The sequence below is a fragment of the Myiozetetes cayanensis genome, unplaced genomic scaffold, assembly GCF_022539395.1.
Source record: "Myiozetetes cayanensis isolate MyiCay16 unplaced genomic scaffold, myiCay2020 scf5-8, whole genome shotgun sequence".
Classification (NCBI taxonomy): Eukaryota; Metazoa; Chordata; class Aves; order Passeriformes; family Tyrannidae; genus Myiozetetes; species Myiozetetes cayanensis.
In genome coordinates, this window is record NW_026087742.1 from 77,971,808 (window position 1) to 77,993,379 (window position 21,572).

Here is a 21,572-nt window from a genome sequence, read left to right on the forward strand (position 1 = left end):
ATGAAAATGCTGTAGGTTGTGAAGCCTTTGTTCCTGGGAAATGTCTGACAGGAGAACAAAGCCTATGCCCAACTATTCATTTCCTTCAACCCTGCAGAGACTTTTTCAAACATGTAATTTTTAAATTTTTTTAAGAAAAAGTACTTTTTTTTTTTTAATTTTGCTGTTTTGAAATCTCAGATGTAGTCTGTGGTAATGATATATGCATGATATACGTTTCCAATCTTAAGTACCATTACCTCAGCACACTCATTTCCTCAAACCCTGAAAAGGACTTTGGGAAGGTTTAATGTGTAGTGTTTGTGAAGACTGCTTGACAGTCCATTCTTTAGTGCTGTGCAGTTACTGCACACACTCTACTCTTGCTGTTGAACCCATGATTTCAAAATTATTCTTGCTAGGTTGTCTCCAGAAGAAGGACACAGGATGATTTGCAAACAGGGACAGACATTTGGTTATACTGTACCCAAATAGCTATCCTTTTAGGTAAAGAAAAGCCAGAGTGTGAGCCCCAGCACTGAATTCCTGATGGCCCACACTGATTAACCTGTAGCTCACTCCCTGGCTTTTTTTCAGTCTGTTCCAGTTATGGCTAACCTGGGCAAATCTGGTATAGATTTCTTGGCCATGGTTCAAATGGAGAATGTGTGATGAGAAGGGGAAAATTAAAGGAAATAAAAGATTGTGAAACTACAACAGTAGAACTAAAACCACATATTACTCCTTTATCAATTTTTTCATGAAAATTTCATTTGGGAAGGAAATGAGTGATCAATTGCTATGCTCAATCAGTTCCCCTGGAATGGGATTAGTTTTGTCCTGTGCTACTCAAGATGTTAATCAAACAACATTAGTTGTCATCTTGTTCCATATTTTTTTCCCTTTTGGAGCTATATATTTTCATGACAAACAATATTCAGGATGAATAACTATAAGGAGTCTGTATGTGTCAGAAGACCAAAGCATTGTGTTCAGTTGTTGGCAGACATTGTAGTTTTATGATATCTAAACCTTGAAAGATGAAAAATGTTTCTCTTGAACATGCTAACACATTCAGAGAGCAAAGGGGAAGGAAGAGGAGGACCATTAGAGGGTGAGGAAGGATTCTGTAAAGAATTTGTCCCAGGGCAGTTGTAGACATTAGCAAATCTAGAATCACATGGCAGCATTTTGTCTGCATATTGACCCCCTGTGAGAGCAAAACATATCATGGCATCCAAAAAGACTGTCAAGTCCAGAAGTTCTAGTAATTCTGTGATTTAAGGTAATAACAGCAAAAATTTATAATTTCACAGAGAAGACTAAACTCTTCATTATTGTAAAGAGTTGTAAGTGTTGGGCTGGAGTAAATGTCTCTTAGAGTCATTCTTTACCAACACCAAATAAACAGTGTTTCCTATGTTGTGGGCTTTTTTTCCTTTTCTTTTTCCTTGTTTTGTTTTGGGGTTTTTTGTGTGTTTTGGTTTTTGGTGATGTCTTGTTGGTGGTGGTTTTTTTGTTATTGTTGTTTGGTTTTAGTTTTTTTGTTTGATTTTGTTAGTTTTAAAACCTCTCATCCACTTCTGTATAACACCTACCTCAAAGGCTTTAAGGGTACACATGGACATACTTGGAAGGCATTTTGTAATTAATAGCAATCCAGCAGTGGTATTCATATTAAAAAAAAAAAAATCGCAAAACCAAGTAACAGTCACATTGGATATCACCTAAAGAATTATTGGGAAGCATCTGTATTTCTACTTTTCTGTTTACGGGAGGACAGAAATTCCTAAGTCATCTTCTGTAATTGACCCCCAGACATTAAGAGAATGGTTCTTTTAAACAGTAGTAATATAGTGCCTCAGCCTCTTAGAAACTGCACCTGCACAATTATCTGTGTGGATTAATGCCCTATAAGCCACTCACCCTGTGTTTAACATATGTATTTGTACTGTTTGGGAACAGATTGCATTTAGTCCCTGGAAAGGGACTGAGGTAGCTTACAACAGGTGCCAGGGGAGACCAGTATCTCAGCATCCTGGCAGGATTCCTTTTAAAGTGAAAGACTACTTTAGCATAGTACCATTTATATCAGTCTTAGACATCTTTCACAAGTCAAAATGCTTTACACGTGGCAGGACTTGATCTTCTCTTTCCCCACTGGATGACTGCTGCCTTTGTAAAAACCTGGAAAATGTGGACATGCCCTGAGGAAGAACAACTTGCTGAGGCTTTATTTACTATGAAGTGTGAACTGAAACTGGTAGTGGCTAAGGGCAGAGCAGTGCATGAAGTCGGGCTAACTTCCTATCTGTAGTTTCATGCTCTAAGGGGAGAACTTTCTACACCATCAATGCAAAATGTATTAACTTGTGAAAAAGTAAGGTGATTCCCAAAGTGGAAAGACTTGTGAGGCTGAACAAGTCTGAACATAATAGTGCAATGCAGAAAGTCTACAGCATACAAGAAAATTTGGTCACATTGCTAGTCTGGGATTACATGCCTTGACTGCAATTTTTGCATGGTGGAGAGGAAGTACTGAAGTGAACTTCTGCATTCTAGGGAGGTTCTAGAAGGAGAGGCAAAAGGAGTGTGATAAGACCAAATCAATCCTTGCTTTTTGACGAGAGGATGATTTAATGGTTTCACAGGTACTTCTGCAGCTTTCTCCTCCTCTCTGACCCTACTGTGGGACTCCAAAGGTAAGAGTGACTTAGGGGGAAATGGAGCTTTCCAGATGTCCAAGCATCCACACATACCCAAATTCTCATAGAATAAGTACAGCAGATGAATCTGCTATAACTTTACAGGTAAAATACTGTGGGGTTTTGTCCACTGACTTCCCTATCATGGGAATAATTTGTTTTTTTAATGAAACCTGTCTGAGGATGATTCTAACCTGTGTTTTGCTAGGTTGAATTTTCAAGTATTTATAAGTATTGCCCAAAAAGTGGATAGCATTCTCCATTTTAAATTCATGGCATAAGATGTTTCAGAATTTCTGTTAGCAAGCAGTTGAAATGAAGCAATAGGCCTGGGCTGCAAGAAATTCTGCATTCTGAAAAACAGCATCATGCTGGGAAACTACCCGTGTTTCACTCAAAATTTTAACTATAGCCTATCTGTAGATTTTCTGGACTTATTTTGTTTTTGGTTCTGTATAGTTTACTACATCTTGTCCAACTAGTAATGTAGTCATGCTATAGCTTGAAAAAGTTACAAAAAATGTTGAGTGACAAGCTGTAGGTTTTCTGTAAGAAATGGTCTCTGGCTTTACTTTTTCAAGATGAATGGGTATGAGAAACTTAAATATATATGATTGCCTTTGCCAGCTCATATTCATTCTGACTTCACACATCACTTTTCCATTTGTAAACAAGGAAGAAAAATTGCTTTTGGTCTGCTGGAGTTTCTTTGGTTTTGTATCATTCCTCCTTGGCAGCTGCTCACTTCCAGTAGCCTGGAGAGCCTGAGATACCAGAAGAAAATATTCTAAGTTCTTGTTGTTGTCTAATAATGTCTATGTCAGTTTAGAACGTTTTTCAGTAATACATATTTTATGTTTTGAGCTGAGCTTCTTGATCCTTTTCCATGTAAAGGTTGTTATCACTTTTATCTGCAAGTCCTCAGCTACTGCAGGCTTAATGCAAAGCTGACTGTAACCCTACTGCATCTTAGGATGAATAGATCATTGATACCCAACTAAGTGGAAGTAATTTTCTATGGCAAAGCAGAAGAATTTAAAGTCATATCACACTAACCTCTGGTAATTTACTGGGATTTACAGATTAAAATAGTTATTTGTAAAATAACTGGTATAACATACACAAGATATAGAAGGAGAATCAAATAAATTTTATATGATGGTATGCACTTGTCTGTTTTACATGTGTGCATAAGGATTTTGTTTGTATATATGTGGCATATGCAGTATAACATACTGTAACCTGTGTGTGTAAAGATACATATAATATTTGTATAGCACTCATACCTGTTTGACAGCTTTGAGACAGCAGATCATTTTTTTGAAGTTGTGTTTTTTTTCAGGTTTGAGTTAGGTAGTTACTTTCTCATAGGAAAAAAATACACTTGTAACTCACATGATAGAAATTAAGTTAATCTGAAGCTCTGTCAGTTGAATCGACTAGAAAAGCATTGGTTATTTCTAAAATCACAGAATTTATGTCAATAATGTAAATTTTACTGTATTGTTAGGTAAACACAAGGTGACGTTTTGTCTTTGAACAAATGGTAGACTTCCCTTGCTTTTTGGTTGTAAACCTCTGAACAAATAATGTGCAATTTATTAGGAAAGCGATGACAATGTGTACAATTAGCTATTCTCTATTGTTACCTCTATTTGATTACTTTCCTGTTATCACACGCAATATGAAACCATCTATTATGAGGTATAGAATATGTATATATCTAACTTTACAAGAGAAACTGGAGGCTGGTCCTTTTTCTGAAGAGTCAAAAAATAAAAGAAAAATTGTTAATCATGTCCTTTCATTTTCTTGAAAACAGTTATTACATTTACAAATATCAGAAACACAAACCAACCAGTGGAATAGAAATAACTCTTCAATGTGTTTAAAAAAAGATCTAATCACATATAATAGCTGAAATTTATTTACTACTGTACTTTGAAACATTAATTATGATAATGTGCTGACTTCTTTTGTAGCATAGTTCTCAAAAGCCTGGTAGTTCTCTTTTTGGTCTTGATGTAACATATGTTTTGTGACTTGGAGAATTTCTCTACCTTTCTTTCTTGTTTTTGTTTTTTTACATATACCCAGAAGGGAAATTTCTTTTTCTATGTTAACTATTTTTGTCACTTTCCCCATTATTTCTTCCTCCCCTCACTGGATGTTAATTTGAGAGATGGATTTTAGCATTTGTACTGACTCTTAATGCAGTTGACAACTGAATGTAATGCTTTGTATTTTGGGCACAGCAAACAGTAGCAGTGAGGATATCTTATAATGTGATACTAGTGTGCTCCAACAGTGTCAGAGCAGGAAAAACACTGCTCCTATCTTTGTCTTGTCCTGAGACTGAGGCTTTACAAGGTGCCTTCGTGATATACATATATATATTTAATTACTATTTATTAAGTTATTTTTGAAAGGGCTTGACTATTGCAATGCTAGCTTATTTGGTTGTAAGTAAAGGGAATCTCTGTGAGAAAATACTATAATGATTTGCTTTTCAGTTGTAAAAAATAAGTTGAGTTGTCAAGATACCTGGCTTTACTCTGAAAGCCTTTAAAGAAAATTAATAAAGGGCTCTATTTTTCTTGTTGTTTTGTTTCGTTTTTTAAGTTGTGTTTTTCTGTGTGACAGGGAGATTAGCCAAAAAAAATGGAATTTTTATTAGGACATGAAAAGGTCTCTAATGACCCTTGAAAGCGGACAAAAGGGTAGCACAATAAGTGACAGAACTCTAACGAGGGTGGAGGGCATTCCAGGAAAAAAAGAAATTAAATCCTTTAATTTTTTTCGGCTTGCCATTTTCTGACAGCTTATCAAGTGGTTGGGACTTGTTTGTTTTGGCATGCGGTTCATTCATTGTAGGCAGCCGACACTTTGTTCTTCTTTGTGGTTTCCAAAACCTGATTGTGTTTATCCTAGACTGTGGGAAAAGTGTATATTCCTGTTTCCTTTATAAAAAGTAAATGTCAGGTTTTGTATGAAATTTTATTTCCCATATTTTCCATTCCATTAATCATTATTGTTGAAATATGTCAGGCTTTGGCACATCACCCTTTGTTTTCATATGATTGTACAGATTGCAATGTCAGTGTGTGACCTATTAAGTCAAAAAATAAGCATGTTTGGGCTATAGTAATTATTACTTCATAAAGTGTAGCTGAGGAACATGCACCATTAGTGAAAAGGGACCAGAATTTAATTTATTGCTATTAAAATTGTTTTGGGGGATATCTAGCTATTGTTGTATAGCTAGCACTTTCTTGTTTGCTCTAGCAAAGACAAGACTTAAGGGAGCCATGATAATGGCTCTTCATATACCTGTAAGTAGCTGTAAAGAGGAAGGGAATAATCCATGTTTCCCATCTGTGATGAAAAAGAGAATTAATGTGTGTAATAAAGTTGAAGTAAGGGTTATTTTAGCCAACTATTAGGAAAAAACTTCCTAATGGTAAACATGCAGGAACACTGGGATAAATTGCTTAGGGAGACTGTGAAATCTCTGCAATTGAAAGATTTTATAAATGGGTTAGACACATATCATTTGGCAGTGACACTCGTTGTTTTGCTTCTGCTGGGGGTCCTAGGCTAGACGATCTTTCAAGATTATTTGCAGCCCTGCTCTTATGATTTGTTGTCTTTAAAACGCTGAAGATTTCTGTGCAGCTCTTTGTTTGCAATTAAACTCTTCTCAGATCTGTGCTTTGGTACTTGTGTGTATGCCTGGCATTGTGTAAGATTAGGGCTGTGTTCCATGACTAAGGACTATATGTGCTGTAGTTTAAACAGTGGGAAAAAATTGAAAAAAACCCCATGTTTTACATTGAGGGAGGGAACAATTCACAGAAAGAAGGAATTCTTTATACATTTTGCATATTTAAATTATGTTTAATGCTGTGTGAAATCAGTTACATATTTTCTCTTGCGTTGTCTTGTGGCTTACTGACAATGTAATATTTGAAGACCGTTTAATAACTTCAATCAACTCTTGAACCACAGTAGGTGACCAGACATTTCATAAGGTCATTTTTTTTTCTGTTTTCAAAGTAGCATCATTGGAGGTTTGCACTTTAAAAAGAGATTAAAATGTGTCTCATTAGGAGAGAATGAAGATAATACTAAATGTGAGTAACAGGAATGCAGAATTACAGACATTTGGAGATGGCAGAAGCCTCTTTATTCAGGGCATTCGAACCCAAGGTTTTGCTGTGTTGTACGTGGACATATTTACTTTCATTGTTCTTGAAAAATAAATTTTATTGAGTTGACTGAACTAAAACCAAAAATCTGAGAGGAAGTATGGTTTAGGTTTCTAGCACTTCTATTGAAGGAAATGATTTTGTCTGTTTTATAGATATTCAATTATTTTTGATTACGGTGATGTCACAAAATGGAATGGTTACAAATTCTGGAGATGCTTTAATCAGTTCTTACATCTGTGTTTTTCAGCGGATTTCTCGGAATGCCTCCGGAGAGACAAGCATTCAGTTTCTGGGCACAGTGGTAAGCATTTAGTAACTGTTGTCAAGAGTTATGTTGGTAGAAGAATATAATGTAAACAGAAAGTAAGTAAGTTACACTGGTAGCACATTCACACGTGTATTTGTGACAGTTACTGTTATGTGTGACTATTCTGAGCTCAGCAGGTGAGTGTAGGCAAATTTCTAAAGCTAACTTCCAGGGCACAACGCGCAGTATCTGTGTTCCACATTTCCATTGATTCACGTCTGCATCTGTTTCATTTGGAAAGGATTTAAAAATAACTGAAAGGATTTAAAAATAAAAATGATTTCTAAGCTTATTGCAATATACTGAGGTTTGATCTGCATCAGCATAAATCCCACTCTTCCTCACCACCTCAACTTTGTGATCTCTGTTGCTTCACCGTGTCACATACTTTTATATCCCTGAGAGGGGTCAGTAACTGTCTTATGAAAAGACTAATTAATAATGAAAAGTCTTCTGTCCTTTTCTCACTCTAACCAGGTTTGGTAGCTCTGCAGTTCTCCTAGATTTTGTCTGCTGGATAGAAGTATGCCTAAAATCCAGATCACGTTTTATACCATTAGACACAATTTACTAATAAAATTATTCTCTGGAGCAGTCATGTATAATATAGAAACTGAAGTTTTGTGTTAGGTTATGGATGCTTATAAACATACATGTGATTGAAGCAGATTCCAGTTCCATGATTTGCATGATTAAAATGCAGTCATTAAATTTTTCCAAGTTCCATATGCATCTAAAAATAGTTCAGAAAAGAAAAGAAAATTGAAGTATCCTCTAAAGTAAGTTGTCCTGCTTACTGCAGGACATAACATCTTTGTGCACTGTATGTTTTGGACTTTTTGCAAGATTGCATATGATCATACTTTCATTCTACTTACTTGATAGTAATTCTTCTACACATCCTACAAAGCCATTGTTTGTAAAGTGCAACATAGTAAAGGTAAACTTAACAAGAATACCCTGCAAATTGGTTTTTAGAAATGAAAACTGCCCCTAATATGTTTTTACTTCTATAGTAGATCTCTATATATGCATATTCATTTCTTTGTCTTAGTCTCAAGCAGAATGACAGTTACATAAAGACATGAAACAGAAGTTTTGTTCTGTACTGTTGTATTTATAGTGATGCTTCAGGTCTGGAGTTGCAACCTGGATATGTGACATTGCTGCCAGGTGACTGATTGAATAGTCTTTGTGTGAGAATAAAATAATTACTCCAAGTAGATAAGGTATAAACATGAATTCAGCTTGTTAATACTGAATATATTTTAATTGATTCCTCTGTAACTGGGTACTGTAGCAGGGAAAATTCTGATTAAGTGTGAATTTAGTGACATTAAAAATTAATTTTGTTGTTAAGTTAGATATGAAAATATTTTGTATTCATCTATTAGAAGTGCCCCTAAGTCTCAGTTACAGACTAGAACTTGCATTCTGAGCCTTTTGTGAGAGGAAAAGCTTGTAAAAGAGGAAATAGAATTGATGTGCTTTTAGCTTTAAAAAAAAATGATGAAACAGCTAAGGGATTGTAATATATGTTAGATCTTACTGAGTAGCTCATGTGTGTTTATTGAATCCTAATTATTTGGGGAAATCAAGTATGTGATTACAACTAAAATTCTCAGGAGGACTAAATAGACAAGCCTTTAGTATTCTATCTGTGATTTTTTTTTTTAATATAAATTATACCCATGTCTTGCTGATCAAACCCAGAGAGAGAACTACAGCAAGCAGGGCAGAGAAGCAGTAATAAAGTCTGCTTCCCAGGGTTTGCTCCAATACCAGTTTTCCCATAGAATCCAAAGCAGAGTCTGCACCTGTGCTTCTATCAGTTCCTCTAGCCTAATGCCCTCCATTCACCTATTTGCTGTTTAGTTTGTCCTTCACTTGTTTAACATCCTTCTACTCTTCTGATTTAAACTTAATATACTCAGCTTAGGTAATGGGGGGAAGGATAATATGATATCTCCTACAAATTGCTGCACAGTCTATATGTATGTACCTGTGTATGTGTACACATACACAAATGGAAATGTTCAAATGAAGAAAATGTCATCTTAATGGAGGCCCTAGAAATATTTTTTGAGTTCACCATTGCATATCTTACTAAACCCTTGCTAAGTGCAGTCAACATAGGAAGTGTTTGAAAGGAATATTTAACAGCAAAAGACTCTTGATTGCTCATTATTATTATTATGATGTATTGTTATCAACATAATAAACAGCTTGCAAAAGTACTTCTGTACTCTTTTTCAAAGTAGTAAACCTTAAGGATAGCTTTGAGTATTCTGTGTTCCATTTGATCAGGAAAATGTTGATGGCACTCCAATGGTAGCAGGCAGCACGATGCTACTGAGTGTACAGACCACTGACCTGTCCAGCAGAACATATTTTTAGAACTAGGTGATAAGGAGCACAGCTTACCTGGCTTGTCAGGAAGGCATCGGCTTCAATAAGTGGCTTCACTTGATTTTTTGACATTATATAGTAGAAATAAGTCTGCTACTGGATTTTGATAAAATACAACCCTCTGCTCCAGGAAGGCAGTTGACACTCTGAGGGGAAGTGAAAGGTGTGCTTCTCTATTAGAAATATTCTTGCTGTCCCAGTTAGTTAGGTGGAGGAGAGAAAACTGCATTGCAGATGAAAGACAGCAGTGTAATATGAGTTCTGCTGCATGACATATGGTAAGCATCTGGAGAGTAGGACAAATGTTTCTGTTAGAGTAACAGCATATTTCTGTTATTCTAGAGGAGAACAGGAAAAATCATGTTGGTTTCCCCAGTGAACTCATAACTTTGAGTGCACACTGTCAGCATCATTTGGGGGTCTACATGGATTTGTAATAATGTTTTTGTTTGTTTCTGATCATGAGAAGAAATTAATTCCTACTTGAGCATTTCTCTTCTCTCCAAATTGTAGTGGCATTAGATAGCTTATTTCCACAAAATTGTTTTTTGACAGAGTTGTGAGTCTCAGATATGGTAGGGACTCATGCTTTTGAAGGATGTATGAGGATATTTCTGCCTGAGGAGTAAGCAGCTTGTAGTTGTAAGAAGCAGTTGTTGAATGGGAAACTGCACTGTTTGGCATAATTTTTTTGTGATAATAACATTGAGTCCTGATTAAATTATTTCAGAGCAGATCCTGGGTTATTGCTGTAACTGAGATTTTACATGAGTTTTTACTCATTTGTCCCTTCTGATGAATGCTACTAGATATGACGTGCGGAGGGAGTCCTGCTATTTTGCCAGTTTACACTAGAATTATTTAGCTACTGTATTTAATAGCATTACCATAATACTGACGTATCTGTTTGTGTTATGTATTGTACAAAGAAAAAGGAAACAAGATGATAATGCTATAGATTAATGTCCAAAACTGTGCCCAAAAGCAGGAGTATAGAAAACAAGTCCTTTATGAGTTGTCTCATATGTGTAGACAGCTCACAGAAATAGGTTTGTCAAAAACACAGAATGACATAATTATTTAGGTTGTAAAAAGTCCTCTAAGATCATTGATTCCAGCCGTTAACCCAGCACTGCCAAGTCCAGCACTAAACAATGTCCCCAAGTGCCACATCTGCATCTTTTAACTACCTACAGGGATGGTGACTGTACCAATTCCCTGGGAAGCTGTTAAGTGCTTGACAGCCCTTTCTGTGAAAAAATTTTTCATAATATCCAAGTTAAACCTCTCCTGGTGCAGTTTGAGGCTGTTTCCTCTCATCGCTTGTTATGTGGGAGAGGAGACTGACACCCACCTGGCTACAACCTCCTTTCAGATAGTTGTAGAGAGTGAGAAGGTCACCCCTGAGCCTCCTTTTGTCCAGGCTGAACAACCCCAACTTCCTCAGCTGCTCCTCATGACTTGTTCTGTAGATGTAAAGAACTTTATGAAATAAATACATAAAGTTATACTAAGATTTCTGCACAGAGCTTCTGCTTCAGCTTCTGTGATTCAAAAACCTATATGTTTGAGTACTTTATTCAGAGGACCAAAGTTTACCCTCCATTCCTGTCTTTTTAGTTAGCCTCCAGTTTCTGTTGTGTCTTTTGTCTTTTCATTCCACCTTCTGTTCTCTTACATGAGATAAATGTTTTTTGCTGGCCTCAGTCATTTGCTGGTTATTCAGGGCTCACAGCTGGACTTCAGCAACGGAACATGTCTGGGCAGGCAGCCTTTAACGCTAAGAAAGCTGCAAATATAGAGAGAACTACAGATTATTGTGGAAGCATTAAATATGTTCTAGACTGTGTGTAATGGCCTCTGTGTAGAATTTAAAAAAAAAAGAAGTTGTGTATGTTTGGATAGCGAGCAGCCTGGCTCTATCACATCTGTAATGCCATTGTCAGCTGTGGGCTTGCAGGCCATGCTTGACAGCGATGCTCTGCTGGCCCAGGAGAACACTTTCTTCAAAAGAGACAGTCCCTATCCTCTGCTCATCATTGGTACTATTTCTTTGATCTTCTCTAACATCAGAGCAGCAACATCAACGCTTTTTTTCCTCTGGGGGACAGTGAAAGAACATATAGGTGACATGCTAGTCATGTTGCTCAGTGTATCACCTAATGTTCCTTCCGTGGGGAACACAATATACGAACCCACATGGTATGCTGGCGTAAGAATCAGTTCATCTCTAGGTGCTTTCTCAGTTTCCTAGCAAAGTTTTCTTAGTTCATCTGTCTCACTGGAGGTTTTTCTGTTGCTTTAGTCTCATCCCTGATGGAGTGCTTTTTGCCACCTTTGATCCACAAAATGTTTGAAGTTTTGCTCTGGTAGCTTATGCTCTGTTACGGTTTCTGTTAGGCTGTTGATGCTACACTTGCTTTTCTTCAGCCTTTTCACAGACCCACTGAAAATAGTCCTGAGACACACCACTGTGACCAGATCTGCAAATTCCAGGTCAAGAAGACTAGATTTAGGAAAACTAGTCTCTGCTGAGCTCTGGCCATGCTTTTTAGTATAGCTGGCATTCATTCTGGTACAGTAGTCATCACAATTAGTGACTTTTTGATTGGTTTTTGGCTACTTCAAGGTAGATTGTCAAAGGGATAATTCATACATAATCAGGGTTTAGTTCTGTATGCTGAGCAAGAAGTTGATCAGAAATGGAGAGCTTTACATAGAGGCATTCCTCAAAATCTTTGCCTTTACTTCCTCTCTTACTGCATTTTCATCAGTTATGTATCTAAGGTAATCTTAGGACCTACAGGCCAGTATACTAACTTTTCTTCTCGCTGCTGATTCTCCTTTCTGCTCCCTCTTGCCATGACTTTGCTTTTGCTTCAATAACAAGCTTCCAACTTTCTGTCCCATTACTGAGGCTTACAAATTGTCCTGAAACTCTTCAGTTTGTCTGTAATCTCAGCTTTCCTTTTTCCTTCTTTCTTCTCCCTGCATTCTTACAAAGCATTGACTGTAGGAGTCTGATTTAGTTTACAATGACAAATGTTTCACAACCTGTTTCTTTCACCCTTACAAATCATTGCAGTTCTTTCTTTATGCTTTTCATTCTATATGTGACACTTCTGAAACTAGATACTGAAGATTTATGCAGACTTTCAAACATTGGTTGAAAACCTGCAGAGGTTACAAAGGTGGTATTTATTGGAATATGTAGAGTATTAACCACAAGAAAATAAATATAGTCCGGTAGGTGTTTATTTTACAACCTAATGTCTTTTTTAAAATGGTTTTTTAACTCTCCCTTTTCACAAGCCTTAAGATTACAGTCCCTGCTGATCTAAAGGTAATTTTACTGTTGTATAGATAGGTTTGTTTTTCTTTTAATCCATTTTCAGAGGAACTGTGAATCAGTTCCTTCTAGTGGACTAGTGCACAGACCTTCTAGCTATCATCAGTGCCATTTCAGTAGTGCAGGTGTCACCAGGAAAACCAGGAAGTTGCTTCTGAAATAATTAACTTCCTCTAGTCCATTTTGAACATGGTTGATGAGAATCCTGAGCCTGGCAACAAAATGCTGCAGTATTCTGTGGAAAGTGGATAATTCACGCATCAAGGATTTCACTTGTGAAAGTAGTGACCATCATTAGGAATTGACACCGAGCATGGTTCTAGTTCATGAGATTTGAATGATCAGGCGCAGTCACACAACTACCTGTGCTGTTGCCATTTCAGTTGTTTTGTATTTGTATGTTTAAAGCAGAAGGTATAGTGAATATATTAAAACTGTCCATTGGAGGAAAACTCAAAAACACCTGAGAGATTTAGAAATACTGGTGTTACCAAAAGCCACGTCCCTAAAATCACTTTGGATTATTTTGGAAATCTTGCTCAGGATTCCTTTGGAAAGAGAAATAAGAAAACAGTTGGAGTTCTTAATGTTGGTGGATGCCGTAGTATGTGTGTGATCTGTAGTATAGTAGTCTTTGTTTATAATAAAAACTTATCTCTCAGAAATAAGCAAATGGAAAAGAAGGATTTTTGATTTTGCATACCTCATTTGACAGGTTTCTTTCTTATTGAGCTCAGTAACATTTCAAGGACAAGGACTGAACTTAGTTGATTAACCTGTTACTTCTCAGATCACGAGTGGACAGCTTATCCAAAGGTAACTCAAGTGATTTCCTTCGGTCGACTATGATTCACCAGTGTTGAAATGATTATAAGTTGCTTTATTTGGATGAAGAAGTATTGTTGTTTTGAGGTTTTTTTAAATGTATCAAGACTGACACCTCACAGTGAAGATGAACGTTTTGTTATGAAGATATCTACTGCCAAGTAGGAAACATACATGTAGCTCATGTTTTTAACCAACTTTTTGATGTCTTCGGCTTTGGCATATACCCAAAAACTGTTTAGGAGGTATTAATTTATATGGCTTTGAAGTTTAACCAGGAGTCTTAATGACAAAAGCATGATGAAGCTAGTAAAGCTAATTTAAGTCTCCGAATGTAAATTTCAAATGAACTTTTTATTGGTAATAAATTTACTTTGTTCCTCATTAGTCTCATAGGCTTCAGTGGTAATATCAGTAAAATAAACATGTTTTACAAAGATTTAACATTAAAAATGCTATTAATATGACCCTTGGTACACCAGCACAATTAGATTTCAAAGTGAGCATTTAGGATGTAACAGCGATTAATGACAACCATCGAAAACAATTTTGAACTCCATCAGTTTAACTCAGGAGGGTAAACTTAATATGATAATTTATCTAGTTGAATTGTATCAGCTTAGCAGGAAAGTATGCAAATATGTGACCCTTACCTAGAATCTAAATGGATGCTGTGCTGATAGATTTATCAGTTCCATTAAAGAACTTTAGGGAACTTTGGAATTTCAGCAATTGTTCCCTTGGAGGTTGAAAACCAAACCTGATCTCATACTGGGACCATTCTGGTCTGCATATTTCCATAATTTGCCTTTGCTACTAATATGACAGCAAGACGCAAATAACTGTTTCTAATAATATCAAATGGAGTTGTGGAGGACAGCATTTTAATGTAGTAAAAGACCTCCCCGTGGGGTTGTTATTGCCACTATAGAACAGCAGTTACACAGTTGCAACAATAGTCTCTTAATTGATTCGTTTAATTAGCAAGAGATGAAGCTTGTGCTGCATCTTGTCATCTGTTATCATGGGGGCGGCTGCAAAAGAATCTTTGCATTTGTCACTCTTTATGGTCAGGTTTAAGTAGAGTAAAATGCATTATAGCTGTAGAGGTGAGCGTCGGTGAGAATGTTTTGTGAGCATGCTTCCACACAGCTTTTCAGTGTGTGGACATGTCTGGTTTAAGAATCAGCACGGTCTTAGGGGTAGAATTTATGACAAAGCATTGTTTTACAGGGGGAAGATCTTAATCCAGCAATGCCAGGCATTTCTAACCTAAATATGCAAATCTAAGTATTATAGGAATGGTGGATTATTTGGGGCAGCACTGTTGTAGACTAGATTTACTTGGAAGAAATAGGGTCAGATTAGTGAAACCAGCCATCTGCCTTGTGATTGCTTTTTCGTGGTGTTTTTGTCCCCAGACTAGATAAACAATGAGTTACATGAGACCATGGTCCATGGTAGGAAGCATGTGTAATAGAGGGACTTTTGGTTGGTTTTCTCCAGAGCAGCTATGAATACAGATATAGTGCTGTACTTGTTCCTGGGAGATTAAGTGATTTTGTACTCAGATCTGTTTTATTTACATTTTAAGGGTATGTAAATAAATATATTTTAAAGACATGTAAATATATTAGGAGCTTCAGTTTCATTTTTCTCCTCTCCTTGTCTTAGTTTTGTCTTCTGTTCAAGGTTATTCTTCCTTATGGAAGGAAATATTTGTATAAGAGGACAGGCTTCTTGTTAAATGCTAATTAGGAAAATGAAGGTTAAATTGGCATACTTCCATTGTCATAGCACTGACCTAAAATAAGGGATCTCTTACTAATCTGAAATAAATTAGAGGGGGAAGCAAGTAATTCTGTGCACGTGAAACACTTGAGATGTCTTCTTCTGGTCTGTTTTTTTAAATGACTATGCTTTGTGGTTTCTTTTTGTTTGTTTGGTTTTGTTTTTCTACTTGTGTGTTGTAGTGTTCAACAGGCCATCTAATTTTGGAATACAATGGTCCTGTCATTCCATGTACCAAAAGGACAATATGCTATTAGAGAAGACATGCTTTCTAGGACAATTTAAACAAAGATTTAGCCCACTTATCATTAAAGATCCCATAGTAATTTGCACAAGGTTCTGAGATTGCTTCATATTCTAGGAGTCTTGGCCAAAGTCCACTTTGTGTAATTACCTTCTGTCTGCTCAAATCCCTAATGCAATTTTAGATGTGTGCAGTATTTTTCACTTCCTGTCCTAAACAGTGAAAATATTGCTACACACTGTTCATAATTACTGTGGGTTGTAGCCTAAGTTCAGATAAAGAGATTACTTAGTGAATTTTGTGTTCCTATTGTTAAAGCACCAAGATACATGACAAAAGATGAGTAAACAGTAGGATATAAATTAAATCCATGAACTGATGGAATAACTAATTTTTTTACACTTTTGTTTCACTGCATTTTGTCTGTCTTTGAGCTAAAATATCTCTACTGCTAGGACCATCAGTGAGGGAAAGGCCAACTCTCAGACCACATCAGAGGTCAAACCTAACAAACCATATGGTTCTTTGAAGCGGGTGGGAAACCGGTGTGGGGCTCTGAGTGCCGTCGCCATGCACTTCATGTGTTTTGTACTTTTTTGTGCCCACATCTGAAACCCGTGACCGTGCATTTGTCTCTTAATTAAAATTGGTTTCAGTTCCTCTTTCTGAACACCTTTCATGAACTCCAGAATGTGTTCAACTATGCTGTCTTTAAAGTGGTCCACTTCTGTGTTGTCTCATTTGATAGAATTTATTTCCTTCTACTTGAAGTTCATTCCCCGTCTTCATTACTAAAGCCTTTGTTGTATGCCATGTCAAATCTTTTTTCCTGATTCTTAATTTCTTCTTTCTAGTCATCCTTTCTTTGTTTTTTTCTGCCGTATTTAGTTTCTCCATCTTTTCTTAGATTCCTTCTCTTGTACATTTCCTGTTTCAGGTTCTTTCAGGCATACTTTTTTTTTTTTTCCTAGAAAGATACATGGGTTGAGAAGAGAGATTAATCTGACATTAACTTGCATGTTTTTCTGTAAGTAGCGTTTAGGAGAAAGATGAGGATAAGAATGAACTTTAGAAAAATTGCTATGCATCAGCAAGTCATACAGCTACTGGAGTTAAGATATAAGTATTATAGATGGGGAATACCAGGGACTCTTGTAACACAAAAGTCTTTCGTTTGTTTATTCATTTTCTTCATTGCATGTCAAATCAGTATTTTAAAGCTCTGCAAATTTTTTCCAGTGTTCATTTAAGGCTCTGTGCAAGTAACAGGGGAATTTATCATGCAGGAACAGACAGTTTATTGAATGTTTCTATGAAACTAAAGTTTCCCATAAATTCTCTCTTGTGTAAGTTACATTAAAAATTACATTAATGATGTTTTAACAAAGATCCTGTGCATTTCTGCTTATCTGAAGAACAGCAATAGCATGCTGCTGCAAGCACTCATTCTGGTAGTAATCACAAGCAGGCAGTCTTCATTTCATTCATGCTATTTGGTATTTATAGTCCTTGCCCCACAGCAAGGCAAAGGAAGGTGAAGGACAGAGCAGTGGTAGTAGGAAGTATGCTTGTGTGACCACCTCCCAAACACCAGTCTTATGTCTTGGAGAGGTGCCATGTTGGCAGGGTGCACAGGAAGTATTTGCATAGCAAATTGTGTTATGAACAGCAGAACCACAACAAGGTTCTTCCTGCATCTAATGATAATTGTTTGATTGGGGGGAGGGAGGGAGAAAAGAGAGGTCAGGGCATTGGGGATGAAAAGGAAGGGCCCACACTATTGTAACGACAGTGAAAGCAAACTGCCCCTGTGCCGAAGAGCTTCAGTGTATATGACCTAGCAGCAGCTCTGAGTGGGACCTGGGAAGGCCAGAAAGCCCAGTGGGTAGGAAAGCTGTGGTAATGTCCTATATTTCCAGTATTACCTCCTTCTCCTCCTTACCCTTAGAGTGATTTCTCCTCACATACCCTCAGAAGAAATTTTCACTTGCTGCTTTCTTTGACGTCAATCTTCATGTGAGGAAAAACAAAGATGTTTGAGTTTTAAAATACATAGTGTTCTGTTACAAGTCTTCGGGCGTTCCTTGTTTTTTTGTGAGGGTTTTCTGTTATTTTGGTTTTTTTTTTCTTTCTAGGTTTGTCTTTTAGTTATAAAAGAGCTGTATGGAAGCCCTCCCTTAGCCTTGCAAGCTCCAAGCCCACTGTTAACATTTAACAAATACTCAGCAAGCAGAACAACCCAATGTGCTTGCTGTACCTAAGCCAAATCTGGACACTGCATCAAGAAAATCACAGCTACGTCCTGAAAGGCATCTGTCCCACAGCCTGTTTTTGACACACTGACTTAGAAGAAGAGTACATGATAATGGGAATATCCTTGTTTATGTTATAAAATGCTGACTCAGGTTTTCCTGTAAAGTGAAAGATAACTTTTGAGAAGTTAGGAAGCATCTCAAAATGAAACAGAGGCAATTTTAAGGGCTCCACCCTTAAAATCTTTTTCACCAGGCTGCAAGCAAGATGAAAACCTAGAACATGAATGTTTCCTAATCTGTCTTCAATAACCAAATAGAAGTTCAGTATTGCATGTGGAGTAACCATACAAATACACTCAGAGAGGCCAGAGAAGACTCTGTCATAGAATGTTTGAGGTTAAAGCAAACCACTTACTCCTTCAAAGCAGGATCAATGAGAGCAGACTGGTCAGGGCTGTGTCCAACTGGCTTTTGAATATCTCTACAAACTCGACATCTTGACAAGGTATTCAATGATTTTGCAAGTTCCTGGGTGTCCCTGGGGCACCTGGGCAGTGACACAGAAGTGATATAAATGGAGAAAATCAGGACAAGCAATTCCAGGTCTGTGCTAATACCGAGTGTAAAAGAGAATAATCATTCTTTTCCCAAGCTTCTATGACTGCACTTAGAAGTATCTAGTTAAGGAGAGGTCAGAAGCTCCATTTCTAATCTGAAAAAGACTGAACACTTTTGGTGGAGACATAGGTGTGTAGCAGAATGCACTAATGGTGTTGTATTCAGGAGTTTTCAGAAGACATCACTGAATGATCTACCCTCAGTGGTTCATCTGCGGAGACCATGCATTAGCAGTGGTGCATTTTGAGTTTGAGATTGATCCAGTTGTATTCTTTTCAGATGTGTCAGCTCTGCAGAAGCTCTTCCAAGTTCATGCCAGTTCTTGAAGCATTTTTCAAACCCACGTAGTATTTCAGTTTTGGTCATGTAGGAGGTGCCACCAATTTCATCATCAGCATTATGAGACTGCTAGGAGGCCTCTTCAGCTGTAGAGAAAACAAACTGCTGTTTTACTTCTGATTTTCTTCTTGCTGGCTTGATTTGTTGTTCACAAGCTCTGCTAGAATTATGGTTGAACTGGCATCAGTAACATGAGAGATGTAACAACTCACCTGAAACATCTCATCTGAGAAAGGATCATTCTCACTGACAGATGATCTTGTGGTGTGGTGCAGCTGCAATGTGAGCATGCACTGAGTTGAGTAGTTAGCCTCAAATTATGGACAACTCTATTGAAAGTGGACACCGGCTGCCAAAGAATTTGGATGTGCTGGAGTTGGAGAATATGCACTCCAATAGCTAGTTGTGTTGAGTAGAAGTAGAGGAGTCTGAGCCAAGCTGTCTTCTGTGGGCTTGAAGGAAGCAGGATGGACTCCTGTTACCACAGATCCCCTGCAGTGTTGCTCTGGGTAGTGAGGGAGGGAGGGACTGTGGGAAGATATCATAAGGCAACTGCTTGATGTTGTAGTGGAGATATCAGGTTGTTTGAACTCATTTTCTGTATATGAATTTTGATGAGCAGAGTAAAAGAAGGTCTGGGATGGAAGTCAGGCTGGAGGTTGTGATTTCCACTAATTTTCTTGTATGACAGTGTGAGATGCCTAGCATGAGCACATCAGATGCTTGGTTTTATGCACAGACTGCTAAGTGAATGGCATATATTAGTTTTTGGCTTCACTACAGACTGTCATACTCTCCAGGCCATCGTGGCTTCTCCACAGCAGGAGACAAGCAGCAGAGAAGTTCCTCTGCAGAAAAGCTTTGTGCAAGTGCAGCTGCTTCCTAGGAAACTCACTGCCACAGGCATGCTCAGTGTAGGGCTGAAAGCCCAAGCAGCTATTGGAGTAACCTCACTCTCTTGTGTCCAAACTAGAGCCACTTCTCAGTACCCAAAGGATTTTTCTGTGACTGATAGCTCAGAACTAGACCTCCAGGGCAGAGTAACCCAGTGCCGTGCAGCCCTCCTGAGCTCAGCCTGAAACTGCTTGTGTTTTGGTTTTGATCCATTTTTCATTTAGTGTCAGGATTTCCTTATGTAGTATACAGCTAAAAGTGATTTTAAAGTACTTTGGCTTAATTGTGTTTTTGTTCCCCACCCCCATGCTTTTATGTTTGAAGGCTCCATTAGTGTCCATAACAGAGAGAGAGTAACACAGATGGTAAACATTTTTACCACAGAACACCAGCAGTGAACACCATATCACTGATTTAGGAGTCTCTGTACTGTGCTTGCTCAGCTGTATATAATCACTCTCATTTCCGTCTCTTGGGTTTCTGGCCAGCTTAGGGAGACTTTACTGGCGAGCTCAGTGAAGCCTCCCTGGCATCGCCGGGCTATTGCTCAGTTCTGCTTATGTGCCACTTTGTGGAGCAAGAAGCTCCACACTGGAACCGGTGTGAGCTTTTGGCTGGCATGTTCTCTGATTTTCAGAATTGTATTTTCACCAAATGTATGAGGCTAACATTAAAACTCTTTTGGGTGAGGAAAATATCTGCCTTAGCTGCCAGGCAGTCATAGTGCGTTTGAATGCCTCCCTGATATAAAAGATAATAAACCTTTGGAAACTGTGATTAGCCTGGCTAGGGTTTTGTGATATAGTTGCCATGGTAGAAGCTAGTGTACATTGGGTACAAACAATAACATTCTTAAAGTTTCATTTTTCATTCTGGGAATGCAGATAGAAAGACGAATGCTATGAATAAGGGTTATTGGCTCTCCGTAGTAGTTCAAATAAAACTGTAAAAAAAATAATTCAGTTTGGTGCAGCATTTTACCGAGCCAACTGGCTGTGAGGTTCTTGTGTTATCTTCCTTTTCACTTTTCTTTGTACAAACAAAATAGCAGACTTAGGCTCTGTCTATCAAAAATGCATGTAGCTTTTCTTTTGTACTTAGATGAGAGAGATAAAATCTAACTAAAATTTCACATTAGCATTCTACCCACAGTGTCCTTTGGGCCAGAGGAGTTTTTTTTCAAAACAAGCATGCACTACAGTCTGTGTAGTGGTGGCCCATTTTGGTGACTTGTTTACTGGTGTGCCTTTCATATCCAAATTCTTGGCTACAGACAAAGCATTCAAATACTTTTCTCTTTGTCAGAAAAAGAAGATGAAAATTGTCTGAAATTGGAGCCAAGTGCACATTCTCTGGAGTACCGTTTCAGCCTTTGGGAGGACCATCTAGTGCAGAGTAACTGAAAACTCGAGCTAGGTTTGTTTGAACAATCTAAACTTAAAGAAGAGACAGCAAAACAAATACTTTTTAATTCTTGTGCTTTTTATATTTATACTGGCAGTGGTTTCTTCCTCAGATAAAACGTTTTGATATTAAGCAGTTCCTCTAATTTTACTGGGCTCTGTTTCTTTTTATGGTAACACACACTGTGCAGGAAGGTCATTATACGGCAGAAAAAAGCTGTCAGCATAAAAGAGAAAGTTAAC

General features: G+C 37.5%; 1 protein-coding gene across 6 annotated transcripts in view; it reads left to right on the plus strand.

Annotated features, from left to right (window-relative positions):
* Nucleotides 1-21,572, plus strand: part of PCCA (propionyl-CoA carboxylase subunit alpha) — a 302,390-nt gene that overhangs the window by 238,252 nt on the left and 42,566 nt on the right. For all 6 annotated transcript variants that reach the window (XM_050332062.1, XM_050332060.1, XM_050332063.1 and 3 more), the window contains one exon: nucleotides 7,143-7,196. In XM_050332062.1, the coding sequence (XP_050188019.1) occupies nucleotides 7,143-7,196 (54 nt within the window). The remainder of the gene's footprint in view (nucleotides 1-7,142; nucleotides 7,197-21,572) is intronic.